Genomic DNA, 21,915 nt, shown 5'->3' on the forward strand with positions numbered 1-21,915 from the left:
ATTACATGTCTCTCCTTTATTCCAGTTCTGAGAATCTAAGTGTTGTTATGTGAACAACATAACAAGCCCACCACTCTATCTGGTGGGCTTGAACTAATAATGACCCTTACATTCCAAAGTATAAGCAGATGTAGCCTTTAAATCCGTCCCTAGATTATATTCTGGTTTGCCTCTGCTGCCTTGGATGAGCCCTGTATCATCAAGTCAATCTTCCTTCTCTGCCAGGAGTAAAGATCCGGGGACGAGGAAGGAAATGAGAAAAGCTTCAGAGATTTCCCAAAGTATGGATCAAAGGGTAAGCAGGATTTTTAAGAGAAGACATTCACATTAAGTGGTACATTTTTTAAGGAAAAAGGAAAAGTTCCAGTCTCTGTTATTTGTCTATAAACAGAGAGCTTAGGTTGACAAAAATAAAGCTATCGAGGTTTAAAACTTAGAAGCAATCAGAAGTTCACACAAAAAAATGAAGCTTTCAGAGGGTTAAGGCCATTTTGGCTTGGATCCAACTCACAAATTCAGTACAAATCTATAAAACCTTTCTAAGCAAATCTGAGAGCAACTGTTTTCTAAAAGGGGCTATTCTTGGTGCACGTATCCATTTCCATTCAAATCAATGCAAGTTTTTAATACATGGAGGACAGCACATCATTACAGTTCCAATCCAGGGCCCAAAAGCCTGCCTAATGATAATCACTCTCAGAGTTCATCCCTTTTAGAGCTCATATTCTACTATGCTCCACGTCAAAATGAGGTGTGGCCTCCCTCTGCGACTGGGACACGGTAATTAAATTCAAGAATTAAAAGAAGTGTTAGAAGAATGTTTTCTTATCTAAGCTATTTAAAAAAAAAAACAGAAAAAATAAAAGTGTATGAGAGAGAAGAAACAGAATGCAAAGAATACATTAAAAAAAAAAAAAGAGGTAAGCTACCACTATTTTTGCTGGGGGAAGAGAAGGAAAAGAGAAAGGGAGCGTCCACCTGTGAAAGTAACTGGGAAATACTACCAGAGAGATCTCATTAATAGAAAAGATCAAGGGACTCAAAAATTCAATTCAGGAAGTGGAGCAAATACACTCCCAAAGGTATTGGTCTCCTCTTTTATTTCTCTGAAAAAAAAAGAAATAAAAACTAAATGAAAGCTATTGTGGACAGATCACCTTTCGTATAAGAATCACGTTCTGTTTCATGAAGGCCCTAATAGCAATCTTGCATTTGGAGGGGACCCTAGAAATTAATGGAGGACTTCCCAGGTGGCGCTAGTGGTAGAGAACCGCCCTGCCAATGCAGGAGACATAAGAGACGTGGGTTCAATCCCTGGGTTGGGAAGATCCCTTGGAGGAGGGCATGGCAATTACTCCAGTATTCTTGCCTCTGAGATTCCCATGGACAGAGGTACCTGGCAGGCTACAGTCCACAGAGTTGCAAAAAGTAGGACACAACTGAAGCGACACCTACGCAACACCGCTAGAGATAACAGAATCCAACATACCTCCTTTAAAAGACAAAGTTAAGCCCAGAGGCATTAGTCACTTATTTGCCTCTATTTAGCAAAGGACTTTAGTCCAAATTTCCCAATAACCAGACCAGAGCCCTTTCTACTATACTTTGCAACGGTGAAATTAGTAGGGTTGGGATAAGAACTGCATTCTTGCCTAAGGAGAACAAGGAGTGGGGAAATGCCAAATGAAAAGTCCATAAAAAATTAAACATCTGTTTGTCATTCTTAATACATGGTGACAGACTCAATTAATTGAGTCCTTTCTTCCTTACATGCCCTACATAGGAGCTAACAATTTTGTGAGTTCAATACAAACAAAGCCATCAAATGCTCCAAAGTATAACAAGACCTTAAACACTTTTCCTAAGCCCCCAGCACTATGAGTTTGTAGTTTTATAAATATCATGGTGAACAAGAAATGCTGTCTTGTCATATTCAAGCCAAATAACAGCTGGACTTTAAAAATAAAATTTTGAAGACATTTGCCTTTTATATTTTTAATTTCTGTTTTCTTGGCTTACGGTTTTGTCATTTGATTTTGATGAGTGGTTAATACACATGCACAGCTGCCTCTTTTGGTGACCTTTCCCTGCTACTTCTATGCTCAAAACTATGAAGCAGATCTACAAATTGCTTACTAAGTGATATTGGCATTTTCACAACTGGCAGACATTGTCCTGTGAAGCTAGGCTTACTTTAGTCACTTCAGATGCCACACAGGAGAATGGGGTGAAAGCAGAGGAAGGGATTTTAGTCACTCGGTCGTGTCTGACTCTGCAATCCCATGGACTGTAGCCCGCTGGGCTCCTCTGCTCTGTCCACTGGGATTCTCCAGGCAAGAATACTGGAGTGGGTAGCCACTTCCTTCTCCAGGGGATCTTCCCAACCCAGGGATCGAACCTAGGTGTCCTGCATTGCAGGCAGATTCTTTACCATCTGAGGCACCAGCGAAGCCCCAGAGGAAGGGGAGAGCCCCTTAAAACTGCCATTATGCATTATTCACAATAGCCAAGACATAGAAAACAACCTTAGTACACATGAGCAGATGAAGGATAAAGAGATTGTTTTAAACATTTATATTTTTGAATGTGAAAAATATTATTCATCCATAAAAAAAGAAAACCCTGCCACTAGCAACAAGATGGATGACCTTGAAGGCACATGCTAAATGATGTCAGACAAGAAAGACAAATGCTATATAATCTCACACATACATGGAATCAAAAGAGGCTAAACTCATAAAAACACAGAATAGAATGGTGATTTCCAGGGACTGGGAGGAAGGGGATATGGAAAGATATTGTTCAAAGAGTATAAACTTCCAGTTATAAGATGAATAAGCTCTGGGGATCTGATATATGGCAGGGTGACTATAGTTAAAACTACTGCCTATACACTTGAAAATTGCTAAGAGAGTAGGTTTTTAATTTTCTCATCAAGTAAAGATAATTTGTGAGGTATAGAGGTGCTAACTAACCTTATTGTGGTAATCATTTCCCAATATATATGTGTTTTCAAATCATCACAGTTTATACCTTAAATTTGCACCAAGGTTATATGTCAATTCTATCTCAATAAAGCTGGAAAAATATCTCAATTGTTCAAAGCCAGATCATGTGTGAACAAAGAAGGGATGGCATCCTGAGCCATAGCTTAAAACTCACTTGGCAGTGGAGCTTACTTAAGTAGCTTCCACTCTGAACCTCTGTGGGGAACAAAGAAGTCTTGATCTTCTTAATACTTTTCTCAGTGATAATTATATCTGCCTTATTATCTATGCATTTCCCTTTTAATCTTCCATCTTCCTTCACTATACTTTAAGTTCTAAGAGGTCAGGAACATACTTGTTTTGCTTCCTTTGGTTTATCCAGTGTGTAGTTCGGGGACTGGCACACAGAACAGGCACTCAAGAAATGTTTGTTTGTTTTTAGACTAAGACTGAATGAAAGAGTGAATACATTTTTTAATATTCTTTCACTTCAGTTCCTTCTTACTAGCGAAGTGGAGAAAGTATTATGTGTACCTGTTATCTACTCTGACTTTAATATGAACTGAAACTCCAGCAGGCTTTGCAATCAGCTTGCACTTGAACAGATGCCAGGAAATATCCTGAAGTCAGCAGAAGGCTGCTACCCATCCCAGCAGTCCTCACAAAGGCGCTCCACTTCTGTCGGTATTAGAGCAGGTAACTTGACTCCATTCATGAACTCACAGTCCCCCAAAAGCACACGAGGTCTCAATGGCAACTCTGGGCAAGCTTCTGAAGGGAGGTTTTCACACGCTCCTTAAGCTCCTGGGCCACTACAGGCCTTCTACTATTACACTCATCAGGCATTGCTGTTATGTGTGACAGAGTAACACGAGAGCGGGCGCATGGCATGACTTGCTATATTTAGGGGAGAGGAAATGGGCCATACTGAGAAAGGTCACAAGGAGTTTGTTCAGAAAAATGAAGGCACCACTTATGCATCTGTATATACAAGGGGTGCAGGAGAGCACAGTACTTAACGGCTTGGGTTCTGGAGTCAGTTTGCCTAGGATCAACTCTCACCTCTGCCCTTACTACCTATATGACCTGTGGCAAGTTACTTAACTATTCTCAGCCTCAATTTTCTCATCTGTAAAATGGGAAAAAATACCTTCTTTACATAGTTGTATATGATTTACATGAGAAAATATGGGTTAAAAGCTTAGCACGTTCTCTGGAATATAAATGCTTAATAAATGTTTGTTTAAAAAAAGCATAGTAATTAGGAAATTAGCTTGAATCCAAACAATCTGTGTTTGAATTGAATGGAAGTTCCAAAGAAGCTTCTACATAATATGTTTCTCTACAGTTAAGCCTTTTATTTTTTCTTTTCATAATGGTTAATAACTCTGACTATGACTTTTAACTTACCAAGCATATGATATCATCAATTAGATTATTAACATTACTGAGAGGCAAATGACTTTATACCTATTGTACAGTTAAGAAGGGACACCAGGTATGCTGCAGTCCATGGCGTCATAAAGAGTCGGACACAACCGAGCAACTGAACAACACAGTTAAGACACTAAGTGAAGAAAGATGAATGACATTAAGAAAACTCAGAACAAGGATAAGGTGGCAGAATGCTCTAACTCCTAGTCTACCAAAAAAAAAAAAAAAAAGAACAGACTGAATACTCCAAAGTGATGAAAAGTATTATTTCATTGTGTCTGGTCAAAAATGAGGTACTCGACAGCATCATCTTCCAACAAAATTGAGATGGGCCACACTTGAATAACTGACTCCCTAAACTACCAAACCTTAGTCCTCACCAGGCGGTGGAGGGGGGACCCTGTATCTCTAAGTGCCTATAAAAATGTCAGTGTCACTCTGCTCTCAGTACACATTTTTCATGAAAGACAGTGAGCGATTTCTGCTTTTGAGTCCTCTTTATTCCTCCTCTTCTGCTCCCACTCCTCCTCCTCTTCCTTTCTCTTTCCTTCCTTCCCTGTTCTCACACATGCACAAACCAATCAGAGTTTAACACCCTGTCTCCAGGACTTCCATTAAATATTAGTCTCTCCTATTGGTATGAAGAACCTACCTTCTGAAAACTCTCTGGAGTGCTTCCTAACGTCTGATACTACCCATCCCTTAGTGCTCATGCCAGGGACTTCTGAACTGCCTAGGATGGCTCCAACCATCACTAAAAGCCATGCCTAGTTCAGATGCTGCTATGAAAAGTCTTTATACATTTTCAAGGGATTAGGGTCCTGGAAGAAATCATACCAGTAAAAGGGATAACAGTAAGATTCTTCTCCTCAAGCTAAAGGACTTTAGCTGGGACCCGAGATGGGTGAAGTATTGTGTTACTCTGAAGAGAACAAATTAATCTTCTCTGACTGGTGGGAGGGATTCTGCCAAAGGCACAGCTAAAGGGAAAACCAGTCCCTACTCTGTGATGACACAGTAAATAACAAGGCAACATTACTACTGAAGTGCTGACCTAACTCATAAATTGTACCCAGCCTCTGGGGAGCAATTTCTGCTGATTCGCTGCTTGTGCATTTAAAACAAACAAACAAAAAGGAAAGAGGAGTGGATAGGCATTGATACTGCTGGGGGTAAACGCAGTGAGAGTCAAGCTGGTCTTTACCATCCAGATTTTCAAAAGATTTTGTAAAGGTTAGTATCCAGACACAGGCTGGGCCTTGCCCAAGCGATTATTAATTTTACACCAGATCTGCTTCATACTATCATTTAGTTTCCAGAAGGGTTTGATTGCACCTGGGAATCACTTGTATGGGGGTTAAAAAAAAAAATCCTTCTTTGTAAGTTTGTCCCTAAAAAAAAATAAATAAATAAGGAAGTCTTGAGGTGGTTGAAACAGAATTTTGTTGTTCAATGGAATGCAGAAAGTTCTTTTTGCTCTGTGTTCAGTAACAGGATCTACATGAATTTCAAATTCCTCAACTGTAACACACAATGAAGACTAACATTTCTTCTGTTTTGCCAAGAAAATTGATCTGGTTACTTCCAAGAAAGACCATAAAGATCCTATATCTAACTTGGGCGCACCTCTAGAGACACACAGAGCAGCAGAAAAGAGCTACAGAAAAGCCACTCACCCTCTGCATCTTCTGGCCGGGTAAGATCGATGACACCTGGGCCCAGCTTTCCATCTTCACTTGACTTTCCTGTTAACTGGGGCCCCAAATTTTCAAAGCGTGTTCTTTCCTAGAGGAAAGAATAACCAGAGACTTATTCTAGCTTCCAAAGCAGCCACTTTTTCCTTCCAGTTTCTATCTTGCTTAATGGATGAAACTTGAATTTACAAACATCATTTCTGACCAACTGGAACTCAGAAAATCTTTCAGGAAGATTCCACTAAAGCCTGTTTGTGGCACCAACAGAGCTGACAGCACCTGAACCATAGTAGCTCTAAGGAAAGGACATCTGTGGCAGGAAACCTGCCAGGGCTGTACTGCACATCTTCTCTCGGTTGGATTTGTTCCAGTAATCTAAAAGGAATGCAACTGAAAGGTGTGAGCCAAAAGCACAAAATTTGAAAGAGCAGTTTCCATTAGAATATACTGTTATCCAATGGGGAGGGGAAATTTCCCATTTAGAGATCAGAGTTTGCATTGGTACTCCTGGAAAAATACAAATCAGAATTTTAGGCAAGAAGATTTCAAAAACAAATATTTCAAAGCAGGCAGACTAGATGACGGCACTGATACAGTATTTTGTTTAGGAGTTTGAACTGTAACTTCCTGGTAAGTGAGAAGCAGGACATTACTCCCGGCCAGCCCTTAAATCAGGAAAGTTAGACACTTCTGCCATTACACTAGGAAAACCCAAAGGTGCTTTACTTGTTAACCTGTCCTTTTAGGAGCAGTAGTCTGAAGCATCACAATGAACTCGCCTTCTGTCACTCTCTGGATCAGTAGCAGAGAGCTCATTGACCAGCATTAACATGGTGTTCTTGTCTGCAGAAAAACAGCACGTGTCTCCTTCTCTCCTCCTTGTTTCTCTCCAGACTCAAACTTGGCTTTGTGTTGTGCTTATGAATGAATGAAACCTTGTTGTTCATTACTATGAAACAATATTAAATGTCATGTCAGCTTGAATTTACAGACATGAAATAGCAGCTTCCAGCTCCGGGAATGGTTTCTGCATGTTATACTTAATGCATTATGCAGCAGTAGAGTGCTGATTGCTGTTCAGTCTATTGTTCAATGACCTAGTTCTGTACTGAGCATGTTCGGCATTAGATGGAAACACTCTGAGTGTTCTCTTCTGTAAGATGTTTAGAAACTTGGAAATATTCTTAAAGAGCAAACATACAATTACTTGATAGAGGCTGTGTCTCATTTGTACAGCCTCACTACATTTGTGCTCTCTAATATGATTATTTTTGAATATCATTATATTTCTATAATTAATTCCCATCAGTCAAATTGTGCAGGAAGTCTTCCAGTTCCCCTTCATCATGTAATGTTGAAATCTGTGTTGGAAGAAAATACAGTATAAACCTTGCTTTAATCTAGCACCATTTCTATGAAAGATGGCAACAAAATTATAATCATGAATTTCCCCAACTGGGTAATACTAATGAGTTAACAAAAGTGGTATGTGGGGAAACCTCTGAAACATGACACTTATTTTAAAAAACAGTGAAAATAAAAAGCCAATTAAGTATGGTTCCCCGATATCTTCTTATGTGACAACACTGGCTGCACAAGAACAAATTATCCAGATGCAGAGGCCACAGCTAAAAGCAACCACAAGCCATACGGGAGTTGCGCACATTGTTGCGGAGAGGACAGCTGCTTTTAATCAGCCAACGTGGATTACTGAGTAGCACTTTTGGTTGTCATGATGTGAAGCAAAAGAAAGTGAAGATGAGGAGTACCAGGGACAGCAAAATATTCAACCTTTGTTTTATCACATTGTTTCGCATTTCAAATATTTGCATGTGAATGCTTTCCCTACGTTAAATGCAAAGGGAGTTTTGATGTGACACCTGCAATCTTCTTGGAAGAACAACCTTTAGCGTATTTTCATGGGGGGAAAAGCAACTTTCTCTGAAAATCAACAGACCATGCTATCTATCAATATGCATATTTCAAGTACCTTCCTAGTCATTCATTCTCTTTGATTTTACCAGAAAATATTCTCAGTAAAAAAAAAAATAAAATCATAAAGTTCCTGAAAGAATATCAATATTTTGACAAGGAAGGAGAAGAGGGAAAATTACATGCCATGGTTTGTAAAATCCTAAGACAACAAAGCTTACATGATGATAATATCTTTTCTTTTATAAAAAATGAAGTGCTCTCACAATTCAGTAGTATCAGCTTGTTTTTAATCATAACAAAAAACATTCAGAACATTCAACAACACATTCTCAGTGTCTTTGAAGTCATACATTTCTCTGACTTCATTGAAAAAATAATCTACAGCAGAGATAGTTTCCTTATAAAATATCAATATTTTGACAGAATAGAAGTCAAGGAAGAATATCCCATGAAACACTTGTTAAATAGGCAGAAAATAAATCAATGATAAAAACTGTTTTGGGCAGTGGGCTGCATTTTATATTTGGTAATATTAAGCATTTGTGTTTGAGATTAAAGAAGGACCCTGCAAAGCCATGCCCTTTCATATAAATTTCTACCTAGTCTCCCAGAAGATTTCCTTCTTTTCTTCAAAGAATAGCTCAGAATATTTATTTGCCAGCCACATAACCATGAGATAAGAGGGTCTGATGTCTACAAGTTAGCTCAGGGCAGCTGAGCTGAGCAAAGATTTTACCAGTGAGGTTGAACACGAGCCTAGTAAATACAGGATGTGGACATGGGCACAGAGAGAAGTTTAAATATTCTTTAGTTCCAAGGGGCCCTCAACTTCTGGCCATTAAGAGCCAATGGGTATGTCCCCATACGGAAATGCAGACGATGGGTGGCAAGCTCTTAACTCTAAGTTTTCCATGCACTTGAACAAGTTTTCACGAGGTATATAGTTCCCAAGTAGATATTTTGGAGATATACACAAAACACCTCAATGCTAATTTTAATCTCAACCCCCCAGGCAGGAAAAATCCCCAGTCTTCAAGATGACAGTGAAACGTGCATTTTACATGCAGCGATATGATCAGACACTTACTTATGCATTGTCAGTCACAAACATGCAAGCAACATAAAAGTTATTGAAAAAAATTAAAGTCAGCTCTGCTGTGTTGTAGGACTGTTGGCTCTCTAAGTGCTTTGAAATTATGATGTATGAGGTAGACGTTGCATATTAAATAAAGATATTTAAATGATAAAGCCCCCTTTAGTGAGAGCTGATGAATGTTAAATGTTACAAGCCACAAGACGGTAGCATCCATCATCTTCACATATTATCAGAGTCAATGACGGGGCAGCCTCACTGATGACAGATAGACTGCTGCATTATTATCCCTTATTTCTAGAGTCACTGAACAAACCATTCAACTCCTCAGGCATTATTTTTAACTTTGCATTAAATTAGCAACTTTTCCCTTCCTGCCACAGCAAGATTGATCAATTCTGTCTTTGCATCGGTGGAGAGAGAGAATGAATTTGGGGTAGCTAAAAAATAAGAGGTTTGTTTTCATCTAGGGAAAAAAAAATCAACTTCCTCTTACTGGCAACAAATGTAAAATTGTGATATGGGGAAAGAACAGCAATGAAACAGTAAGCACACAATAATGGCTTTTCTTTGCACTTAGATAAAAGCTGAATTTTTGATGTGCACAGTATATTTTAATAAAATTTTATATACTATGTTTTATACACTTATTGGCTATTCCATAATAATGTGTGTGCTAACAGTAAAATTGCTCTTAAATTTATGTGTGTTATTTATACATTCCCACGTAACAATGCTTTTTGTTGTAAAAAATATTCTGTTTATTAATGTAACTTTACAACCACTGCATCCAAGATCCGTGGTAAATTAATGACATTTTTATTATTTTATAGTGTCATTAAATTTTTACTGATCACTCCATCAAACAGAGGCAGTAAAGGCCATAATGTAAACTGGGACACTTAGATCAGGCAGCAGGAAGACATTCCATATAGTCTGAAGAAAACTGCTGGCAATAAATGATATTTATACCATCTTTAAGCATGTGAGAATACTTGGATAAGTTTGGCAAAACTGTTTCAGTAGTAGAGTGGATTGTATACTTAAATAACAGTTTGCTTGCCAGCGAGACAAGCCTTTTTCAAACCATATGCGAGATGACTGATTGCAGTCATCTCCTGAAAAACAACACACGAAAGGTAGCGATGTGCTGGGCACCCTCCCCCTGGATTTCCGAGACTGACCACCCTGTACCACACCTCAGATGATTTCAACATGGTCCTCCGTTCCACAAACCAAAGTGTAAAGCTGCACATGCTGAGAGAGGCTTTTTGTTTGTTGCCTTACAAATAATATTTCATTTGACAGGCAGACATGGCTGGACAATGATGTGATACATTTTATTCCAATGGTTGAAATGAGAGGCACTTTACCAAGCTGTATTCAGAGCTCTTTTACAAAGAATATCTGAATACGAGCTCATCCATAACAGGCACAGAACATGCACCTAAGAGGCCATTATTTAACATTGCAGTTAAAATGGGTAAAAAATAATATCATGTTACTTTCACATGTAAGTTACATTATAATTAGTATACTTTACACTAGCCCTCAGATGTTCTGTTCATAGAATATTTGCATATATATTTTATACAAATATTTTATAATAATGCATGCACATTATATATATTATACTTTTGTATTTAGAAGACTGCAAGCAGAAAATTTTATGCTCATGTACTCACAAATTTAGAACCACTGACCTCTTACATAAGGATTTTGGTATGAATATTTTTTAAGTAAATAAGAATTTTGCTGACGTATCTTAAAATAAATATTTAAATACTAAAGAATCTTTAAAACCATTCAAATCTGTGATAATAAGGACTTTAGCAGAGAAAATTAATACTACAGTGCTACTAGCCATCTTTCTGTGTACTCCTGAAGCAGTTTTCTAAGAGAAGTAACAAATACATGCATTATAAATAGAAATTCTCTAAGGCCTGATGCTGTGAAAGTGCAGTCAATATGCCAGTAAATTTGGAAAACTCAGCAGTGGCCACTGTTTTCATTCCAATCCCAAAGAAAGGCAATGCCAAAGAATGCTCAAGCTACTGCACAATTGCACTCGTCTCACACACTAGCAAAGTAATGCTCGAAATACTCCAAGCCAGGCTTCAACAGTATGTGAACTGTGAACTTCCAGATGTTCAAGCTGTATTTAGAAAAGGCAGAAGAAGAGATCAAATTGGCAAAATCCGTTAGATTATCAAAAAAGCAAGAGAGTTCCAGAAAAAATCTATTCTGTTTATTACTATTTACATCTATTACTGTTTATTACATCTATTACTGTTTATTGACTATGCCAAAGTCTTTGACTGTGTGGATCACAATAAACTGTGGAAAATTCTTAAAGAGATGGGTATACCAGGCAACCGGACCTGCCTCCTGAGAAATCTGTATGCAGGTCAAGAAGCAACAGTTAGAACTGCACATGGAAAAACAGACTGGTTCCAAATAGGAAAAGGAGTACATAAAGGCTGTTTATTGTTCTGCTTATTTAACTTATATGAAGAGTACATCATGAGAAATGCTGAGTGGGATGAAGCACAAGCTGGAATCAAGATTGCTGGGAGAAATATCAATAACCTCAGATATGCAGATGACACCACCCTTATGGCAGAAAGTGAAGAAGAACTAAAGAGCCTCTTGAAGAAAGTGAAAGAGGAGAGTGAAAAAGTTGGCTTAAAACTCAACATTCAGAAAACTAAGATCATGGCATCCAGTCCCATTAGTTCATGGCAAATAGATGAAGAAATAATGGAAATAGTGAAAGACTTTATTTTGGGGGGCTCCAAAATCACTGCACATGGTGACTGCAGACATGAAATGAAAAGACACTTACTCCTTGGAAGAAAAGCTATGACCAACCTAGATAGCATATTAAAAAGCAGAGACATTACTTTGCTAACAAAGGTCCATCTAGTCAAAGCTATGGATTTTCCAGTAGTCATGTATGGATGTGAGAGTTGGGCCATAAAGAAAGCTAAGCACCGAAGAATTGATGCTTTTGAAGTGCAGTGTTGCAGAAGACTCTTGAGAGTCCCTTGGACTGCAAGGAGATCCAACCAGTTCATCCTAAAGGAAATCAATTGAATATTCATTGGAAGGACTGATGCTGAAGCTGAAACTCCAATACTTTGGCCACCTGATGCGAAGAGCTGACTCATTTGAAAAGACCCTGATGCTGGGAAAGACTGAAGGCAGGAAGAGAAGGGGACAACAGAGGATGAAATGGTTGGATGGCATCACTGACTCTATGGACATGAGTTTGAACAAGCTCCAGGAGTTGGTGATGGACAGGGAAACCTGGTGTGCTGCAGTCCATGGGGTTGCAAAGAGTCAGACACAACTAAGCGACTGAACTGAACTGAACTGAAGGCCACCACAATATTCTGAGACATTATCTATCCTTAAAGTTTCCACTATGTATAAGTTGCTGAGTACTAGCCCCGCTAAAAGGGTTTGCCCATTCATCCGAGCTCCAAGCTTTGGTGTCTTTCCAATCCTGAAAAACTCTTTTTCAAAAGTAAAGACTTCCCTGCAAGAGTTTTCCCCTCACATGACTCCCCTTCCCATCCTCTGTTTATATTAATACAAATTGGTCGGTACTATTTGTCTCACTGCTTTCCTTGCCTCTCTCTGCCTGGTTAATCTTCCAGGCTTGCTGATTCTCCTGCAGAGCCTCTTGCATTGATCCCTCAGCCTGCAAAGCCCAAGTTCTTCATAAACTCTATAACCTCTCTGTCTATACTCTGACACACGAAAATCCCTAGCCTTCCCTATATAATTAGCCCCTAGTTACATGCTATATTAAAGAATTGAGCTTTGGATCATGTGCACCTCCAACTCTTCCCCAACAGCATCAAAAGATTTTTCAAGCCAGGGACTGTCTTGCACCTTTTCGATACATCTTACATAACATTTAGTGTTAGTGTCCGTAAACATTTGCAGGTTTTTGCAAGCCCACAGAATTGATTAATCCACATACATCAAAAAACACCTTGTACAAGTGTGTTCAAACAGAATCAGATCAGATCAGATCAGTCGCTCAGTCATGTCCGACTCCCTGTGATCCCATGAATCACAGCACGCCAGGCCTCCCTGTCCCTCACCAACTCCCGGAGTTCACTCAAACTCATGTCCATCGAGTTGGTGAGGCCTTCCAGCCATCTCATCCTCTGTCGTCCTCTTCTCCTCCTGCCCCCAATCCCTCCCAGCATCAGAGTCTTTTCCAATGAGTCAACTCTTCGCATGAGGTGGCCAAAGTATTGGAGTTTCAGCTTTAGCATCATTCCTTCCAAAGAAATCCCAGGGCTGATCTCCTTCAGAATAGACTGGTTGGATCTCCTTGCAGTTAAAGGGACTCTCAAGAGTCTTCTCCAACACCACAGTTCAAAAGCATCAATTCTTCGGCGCTCAGCCTTCTTCACAGTCCAACTCTCACATCCATACATGACCACAGGAAAAACCATAGCCTTGACTAGACAGACCTTTGTTGGCAAAGTAATGTCTCTGCTTTTGAATATGCTATCTAGGTTGGTCATAACTTTCCTTCCAAGGAGTAAGCGTCTTTTAATTTCATGGCTGCAATCACCAGCTGCAGTGATTTTGGAGCCCAGAAAAATAAAGTCTGACACTGTTTCCACTGTTTCCCCATCTATTTCCCATGAAGTGATGGGACCGGATGCCATGATCTTCGTTTTCTGAATGTTGAGCTTTAAGCCAACTTTTTCACTCTCCTCTTTCACTTTCATCAAGAGGCTTTTGAGTTCCTCTTCACTTTCTGCCATAAGGGTGGTGTCATCTGCATATCTGAGGTTATTGATATTTCTCCCGGCAATCTTGATTCCAGTTTGTGTCTCTTCCAGTCCAGCGTTTCTCATGATGTACTCTGCATACAAGTTAAATAAACAGGGTGACAATATACAGCCTTGATGAACTCCTTTTCCTATGTGGAACCAGTCTGTTGTTCCATGTCCAGTTCTAACTGTTGCTTCCTGACCTGCATAAAAATTTCTCAAGAGGCAGATCAGGTGGTCTGGTATTCCCATCTCTTTCAGAATTTTCCACAGTTTATTGTGATCCACACAGTCAAAGGCTTTGGCATAGTCAATAAAGCAGAAATAGATGTTTTTCTGGAACTCTCTTGCTTTTCCATGATCCAGCGGATGTTGGCAATTTGATCTCTGGTTCCTCTGCCTTTTCTAAAACCAGCTTGAACATCTGGAAGTTCACGGTTCACATATTGCTGAAGCCTGGCTTGGAGAATTTTGAGCATTACTTTACTAGCGTGTGAGATGAGTGCATTTGTGCGGTAGTTTGAGCATTCTTTGGCATTGCCTTTCTTTGGGATTGAAATGAAAACTGACCTTTTTCAGTCCTATGGCCACTGCTGAGTTTTCCAAATTTGCTGGCATATTGAGTGCAGCACTTTCACAGCATCATCTTTCAGGATTTGGAATAACTCAACTGGAATTCCATAAGAAGAACCAATTTTATAATAGTTCAAGTTTGTGTAAGAGATGTTTAGACTTAACCCTCCACATTGTATTAATGATGTCTCTTTGGGCAATAATCATCAAAACAAGGAATTACAGAAAAAGTCCATAAATATTTTGTAAAAGAGGGAAGTGAGCCATTTTAGAAGAACACACTAGAAGAATACAATTTAACTATACAACAATATGAAAAAGAGGTTTTTGAGTCTAACTTGGAATTTCTGCAGCTTAACACCCACATCTTTGCAAAATCTTTATGAAACACTGGCAAAAGAGGATACTATCCACCACAAATGTGTGGCTTAAAAAGCAGTATACATTTGAAAATAAAAAGGTGTTCTGTTTGTTTCTAAACAGGACAATGCTAAGTATAATGTTGAGAGAAAGTCTGTGCCTTACTCTGAAAGACTTGCTCTAATTCCCAGCTCTGGACATATCTTGCCATGATGTGATTCTCAAGACACACTACTTAAGCACACAGGTAATTTCCTTTTTATGGACTTGCAAAGCTATCACTTTATTAGTATTTATTTTACATCCTTATTAAAATGTAGTAATTTAAGGAAGGACTGAAAATGAAAGCTTTATTTTAGAAAGTAACCACATGTACTTTCAAAAGGCAATTCTTTTTTTGGAAAGAGTTATTTTGGAGGCAGTGGGATTTGCTTTCACAGGGTTATTTTGATGGTCCCAGAGTCAGTTATCACAATAAAAAAAGACTCTGGCTGTTAGAAATGAGGTAACGAACTTCATTGTTAAATACCATTTTGTCAGCTAAAACTATTAATTTCTTTACTTTTTAATATACTCTTAACACCAAGGCTGTGCTAGAAATCATGAATAATTTAAGTCCCAAGTTTCCCAACCATGTTTGCTTCTGTTGGATATGAATGGGGTGGAAGTAGGAAAGGGTGTCATTTATTGATCATGTACTAAGGGCAAGGCTCTTTGCAATGACTATTTCCTATTACGTTCCCACCAATACTACAAGGAAAAATATTATTATTGCTGTCAGTTTTGCAAGAGAAGAGGCTCAAAAGGAATTTTTTATATTTTAAGTCACTTAACCAAAATTTAGATAGGTATTTGGGCTGAGGTGAATTTAGAATAATAACTCTACAACTTAATTACTATGTGATATCTCTGAGCCAGTTTCCTCATTTGTAAAATGGAATAGAAAATGCACATGCTGCAGGGTTGTGATGATTAAATAAGAGATTATACATGTGAGTGCTTTGCAAATATAAAGCAGCTCATAAAATATCCACTTCTGTTAAATATAGTATTAGTGTTTGCTAAATGTTTCAAAGCTAAACACTAATGAAGATGGTGTCCTGATCTAAAGGCCGATATCCATGCTCCTGTGTCAACAACACAACCACAAAACCAAAGATGCTTTCATTTTTGTCTTGGTTGCTAAGCATCTGAGAATTAAATATAAATTTTAGCCTTAGAAACTATGTAGTACCTGGATCTTTTTTTCCTTTATTTATAAGCCTGCAAATACTCCCCATTATCCACATGCTATGTTTTTGCTGTGTTAGTCATTCAGTCATGTTTGACCCTTTGACCCCATGGATTGTATCCTCTGTCCATGGAATTCTCCAGGAAAGAATACTGGAGTGGGTAGCCATTCCCTTCTCCAGGGGAGATTCCCAACCCAGGGGTCAAACCCGTGTCTCCTGCATTGTAGGCAGATTCTTTACCATCTGAGCCACCAGGAAAGCCATCAATACAGGAGAAGAACCAAACTTCTCTGCATGGCTCATATTCCCTTACATGATCTGGCTGCTGCTCTCCTCACCAGATTTATGTCTTTCTCATTCTGGTTTACTGCCTCTGTTCCAAGAAGACAGAATTTCTTGGAGTTTCCTAAATTAGCTACGATATTTTTTGCCCTTGTATATTTGCATATACCATTCCCTCTTCTATTAACAGAATGCCCTTCCTTTATGGATGACATCATAGTTAGCCTACTCTAGGCCTAATTAAAGCATTTCTTCTGGACAAAATCCTTTATTGACTGTCTTCCACCAGCTCCCATATTTTGCTCCATCACCACACCATGTTTATTGAAAAATGCATTATAATTATTGGTTTATATGTCTGTTTACAAGTCTCCCCAACATACTTCTCAAGATGTTGTGTCCACGTCTTATTAACTAGAGCATCAGAGCTTCTCAGGATGATACTAGGCACTTTGGCTGGTTGCTAAATCCTGATAATGCTAAATTATTTCTTTCTCATTTTTCATTTTTATTTTACTTTAAAATTAAACTATTTTCAGATCTTTTTTGAAAATTGTGAGACAGAGATGATTAAAAGGTACATAAATACAAAGGAAGATATGTAAATCAGTTGAGCAATCGAGTGATCTCCTGGTCAGGGTAGGCTTAGTGCTGAAATATAGGAAATCTGCCTAGCTATTACTATTCAAAAGGGCTCTGCAAAAATCTTCCCTAAAATCTCAGTAACAACCATTTCCAAACATTCTTCTTACAGTCTTCCATTTCTGAGCAATCCATCATTAGCAATTCATTCTTAGAATTAATTCATATCGTCAATACTTTTATGAAAATACAATAGAATAAACCATTGAGCAAAATCATACTAATTTCAGTTTAAATCCTCTAGAGAAACAAGAAAACCTCTAGGGAAGATAATCCAGATGAAGCTACATAAAGAGAGACATAAAGAATTTGATCAAGGGGGTTCTTTAGGTATTGCAATCATAAAAGGAAATAATTTCACAAGAGTTTGGGAATGGCTAAGCTAAGCAAAGATGGCTGTTAAGGGCTGAACTGTGTTCTCTTAAAATTCATGTGTTGAAGCCTTAACCCCAAGTACCTCCAAATGTGACCCATGTTTAAAGACAGGGGCTTTAAAGAGGTAATTAAATTTAAATGAGGCCATTGTGGTGGACCTAATCCCATTTGATTAGTGTCCCTACGAAAGGTGTAGATTAGGACATAGAGAAAGACACCAGAGATGTGTGCTCACAGAGGAAAGGCCATGTGAGGACACGGTGAGAAGACGGACGTCTGCAAGCAAAGGAGAGAGATCTCAGGACAAAACAATTCTTCCAGAGTCTTGATCTTGGACTCCTAGACTCCAGAATTGTTAGGAAAAAATATCTGTGGTTTAAAAGCCACCCAATCTGTGGTATTTTGTTATGGAAGCCCCAGCAAACTAGCTATAATACAGTGGCAACTTCTGCCTCTTGTATCAAAGTAATAAGGCAACAAGTTTTAGACGTGTATCCTACTAGCCTCAGAAACAATTCTCTGGAAGTTTTTGCTATTAGGATCTAGGAGTGATTCTATCTTTTGACAGCTAGAGCTAGCTAGCCAGAATTCATCAAAAGTGAAAGTTTTCCCTTTAGGGGAGAAAAGACTTGTAAGGGCTGGCTAGGGCAAAAGTTTTCAAAACTCCAGAAACTAATACTTGAGGCAAGACACAGAATCAGTAACGACTGACAAAGTTCAGGTCGCCTGTCAGGAGACTCATACCTGCCACTGGACAGTAAGTTCCTTGGGGGAGGGAAAGTGGCCCTTGATTCTATCTCCAGCTAGGATTGTATCCAGTAAGCACAGAAGCATGCAGCACATGCCTTCTGAAATGGGCTAGTGTCTGCAGAACTTCTTGTGGATATGTTTTATGGAGCTTTCAAAAACATTCTCAAATGATGTATGACAAATTCCCCTCAGGATTTGAAGAGTACACCAAGCTAAGCAAGTTCTCTCTCCACACCCCTGGCAAGGACAGTATCCTGTATATCTCCTGTAACATACACTTAGATGCTTGTCACTGATCATCACATGATAAATGATAAAGTCGCATTAACTCTGAAGACATGAGATCGGTTTAGGCTTGGGAGCCACTGAGTTAAATTAGTTTCATCAGGATTATAGTGCCTATGCTTTCTGTCTCATTCATATGGTTCTAATATGGTTTTAACCAATTGCAAGGTTATTTATAAGTTTGCAACTCCCAAGTAGAATTATAAAGTGTTCAGATTTAAGCAAATCCAGTTGTGTGGTAGCCCAACTCCTACTCACATGTGGTTTCCAACTTTTTATTCCTATACAGAACATGATACATATTTGTTCCTGAATATTCTCTGATTAACTATTTGTTTCAATAACAAGTTCACAAAAAGTTCCATTGTAAAACCATACAAACTTCTATTAAAATAAAATACATGATTTAAAAACTGGAGAATTTTATCTCCACTTAAACCACCAGTGAGAATTTATTATACTAACATTTATCACATGAATAAAGAGTATCACAATAAAATGAATGACTAGCTAAGCAAATGTCTTTGTCCAAAAAATTATCTTGGGAATTTTATTTCTTCAAATCTAGGTCTTAATTTCAGATACCTACTCAATTTACAATGTGTACTTTTTAATATTGTTTGTGGAAACACAGGTGCAGTTTATTCAAGTTAAAGACATCAAAGCTATATAAACCAAGAAAGAATATTTTCTTCAAAAATATACCTTCTATTTCAATTTTAGCTCACAAACTGATAAATTTAAAAAATTTTCCCTCAGAAACATAAACACAAAAAATGGAAAAATATAAGGTATTACCACCATGCATTTGTTTTGATTTATGATATATAAATATATCACATCTCCTAAGAGGTTTTCCTATAATTTAAAGAAATATGTGTTCTACAAAAATAGCACATATCTTAAAAAGAAAAATAGGGGGTATGGAAAAGCTTTAGTGCTGGAAGGAAATGTAATGTAAAGACCTCTTCATTCAGAGAGCACAGAGCCCAAGAAGCAGAGAATGCTTACCCCAAATCCTGCAGCTGACAGGTAACAGATCCAGGACACACCTCTTAGCCTCACACCACTTAGCCTACAGACACCCAGTCTCCTGTTGCTTCCACTGAACTATTGTGCATTGCAAGTGCTCTTTACAAACTATACTGCTGCTGCCGCTGCTAAGTCGCTTCAGTTGTGTCCGACTCTGTGCGACCCCAGAGACGGCAGCCCACCAGGCTCCCCCGTCCCTGGGATTCTCCAGGCAAGAACACTGGAGTGGGTTGCCATTTCCTTCTCCAGTGCATGAAAGTGAAAAGTGAAAGTGAAGTCGCTCAGTCGTGTCCGACTCTTCGCGACCCCATGGACTGCAGCGCACCAGGCTCCTCCGTCCATGGGATTTTCCAGGCAAGAGTACTGGAGTCGGGTGCCATTGCCTTCTCTGACAAACTATACTAGCTACTGATTAATTTAACCTGTAAAACGAGGGAGCTGAACCAACTTATCTGTATGGTTTCTTCCAGCTCTGAAATCTTATAATTCTATGATACTCAACTCTTTTACTCCTGAGACCCACACTGGAATACACATTAGTAAAATCACTTTGCATGTCATAAAAAAATTTTGAGCAATTATTCATATTCTCAACAAAATCATTCAAAAGATAATCCATTTGTCAAACAAACCTACCAAACCATGGTCACACTTAGCCAGAAAGCATTTATTTGCTATTTCTGAAATCCTATCTCCACCAGGCAAAAGTGATAAAGGGAAGGGACCTCAAGGAAGGGGAAGGCAAAGGGGAAAGTAAAATCAAAGGAAAATGTTTCCTCTAAATTTGGCATGAATATGTCCCTAGTTTGCTATTCATCACGGTGGCACCAGCACAGAATGCATCCATTTTTGTCTGAATGCAAAGTAACATAAATATAAAGATTGCTGGTAAGAAGAGCGCCTCTTTTCAGAAAAAACTAACTCCTTAACATCAAGATTTTGTACATTCTATTAGTATCCCCTTTTATGAAACAAAAAATACTAATAAAAGTCCCCTGAAGTCACAAACACCTTTTCAAATAAAGAATAAAAATAACCCAAGACAGTCTGATTATTTGTGAAAGAAGCTGTCTTCAAGATTAAGCAAAATTAAAATTTAGAAACTATGGTTCATTTCTTGAAAATTAAAATAGTTTAAAATTGGAATTTTTAAAATGAGTTTAAAGAAGAAGAAAATATTTAGGATCTTATTCTAAATAGTACTCCAACATGGCAGCATTACAAAGGACAAAAGATAGTGCCCAACTGTGGCAATATGTGTTAATTGTATGGTTTTCCAAAGATGTGGGAGAACTGATATCAATTACAGTATAATTACCATTACTTCCAACAGAGTTAACATGTAGTTACTACAAAGTAACATACAATTAACTGGTGTCACATTGCACACCAGACTAAATAAGATACAAATTAAAAATTCCCAAATGTAGCCATAATAGTCTTCTATCTCTTAAAAAAAATAAAGTAACAACTTTTCTTTAATAATGTCACAACATTTTTCAGGAATTGGTGCAAATATTTCAAAGAGGATGAAACCAAGACATGTAAGTTAGAAAAAATCATTTTTAGCTATACAATGAAAAACTGCTTAGGGAGAGAGATGTAGTAGAAAAAAGTTAATAACCTAAAGCTGTTGTAAATGAAATTAGAATTTTCCTCATTTCTTTCAGTTCTTGAAAATTAGAGAGTTAAGTTTTAAAACCAAGTTCAAGAACTTTCGTAGTTTTTACTGATACCTAATATTTTCCAGTTATTTATCAACACCAGATAGGAGCCTGGTTTAGCTTAATGGTGCTAGAAAAAGACACAGAAATGAGTGAGGCTCGGTCTAAGAAGGGATTGTACACAGATTTCTAGTCATTTGCTATGTGAAGTGGCAAATCATGTCTCATATCATGTTTCTTATCAGGAGGTGAACTGAAGAGACAAAGAATGCTGCAGTTCAGTCTGAAGAAGTAGAATTCCTCCTTGGAATGTCTCAAGTCAGCAACAGTAACACAGGATGCCTCCACATGATGCATTTGAGAAGGGCATGAGTGAGAACACATACATGCCAAATGCTCATCTAGGTTTAATTAGAAGAGAACTGAAAATGGCAGGGTGCAATGCTATGTAGTTGATGAGAGGACAAAAGGAAAGTAGCTGTATTGAAAATACAGTGTATCTGCTATATCCGTTTCAAACATCTGGGCTTCCAATTATTTATTGAACCCATGTGTAAGAATTATTTGGGAATACTGCAAGTGGCTATAGGACAGGAACATGCAAACTGCTTTGTAAAATACTTGCAGGAATGAACTCTTGCTAAAGTCTTGAACAAATGGGTGAAAACTGCTATGAGATTGTTATCTTTTATTAAATGTGTGAAAACCATGAAGAGGTTAACATGCTAAGAATAAATGTTGTAAACAGCATGCTATTAATATAACAGATGATATT

At 38.2% G+C, this 21,915-nt stretch overlaps 1 protein-coding gene across 34 annotated transcripts in view; it reads right to left on the reverse strand.

Annotated features, from left to right (window-relative positions):
• Positions 1-21,915, reverse strand: part of SOX6 (SRY-box transcription factor 6) — a 716,878-nt gene that overhangs the window by 44,023 nt on the left and 650,940 nt on the right. For all 34 annotated transcript variants that reach the window (XM_045162970.1, XM_045162964.1, XM_045162959.1 and 31 more), the window contains one exon: positions 6,098-6,206. In XM_045162970.1, coding sequence (XP_045018905.1) covers positions 6,098-6,206 — 109 coding nt within the window. The remainder of the gene's footprint in view (positions 1-6,097; positions 6,207-21,915) is intronic.

The sequence above is a fragment of the Bubalus bubalis genome, chromosome 16 (genome assembly GCF_019923935.1).
Source record: "Bubalus bubalis isolate 160015118507 breed Murrah chromosome 16, NDDB_SH_1, whole genome shotgun sequence".
NCBI classification, from domain to species: Eukaryota; Metazoa; Chordata; class Mammalia; order Artiodactyla; family Bovidae; genus Bubalus; species Bubalus bubalis.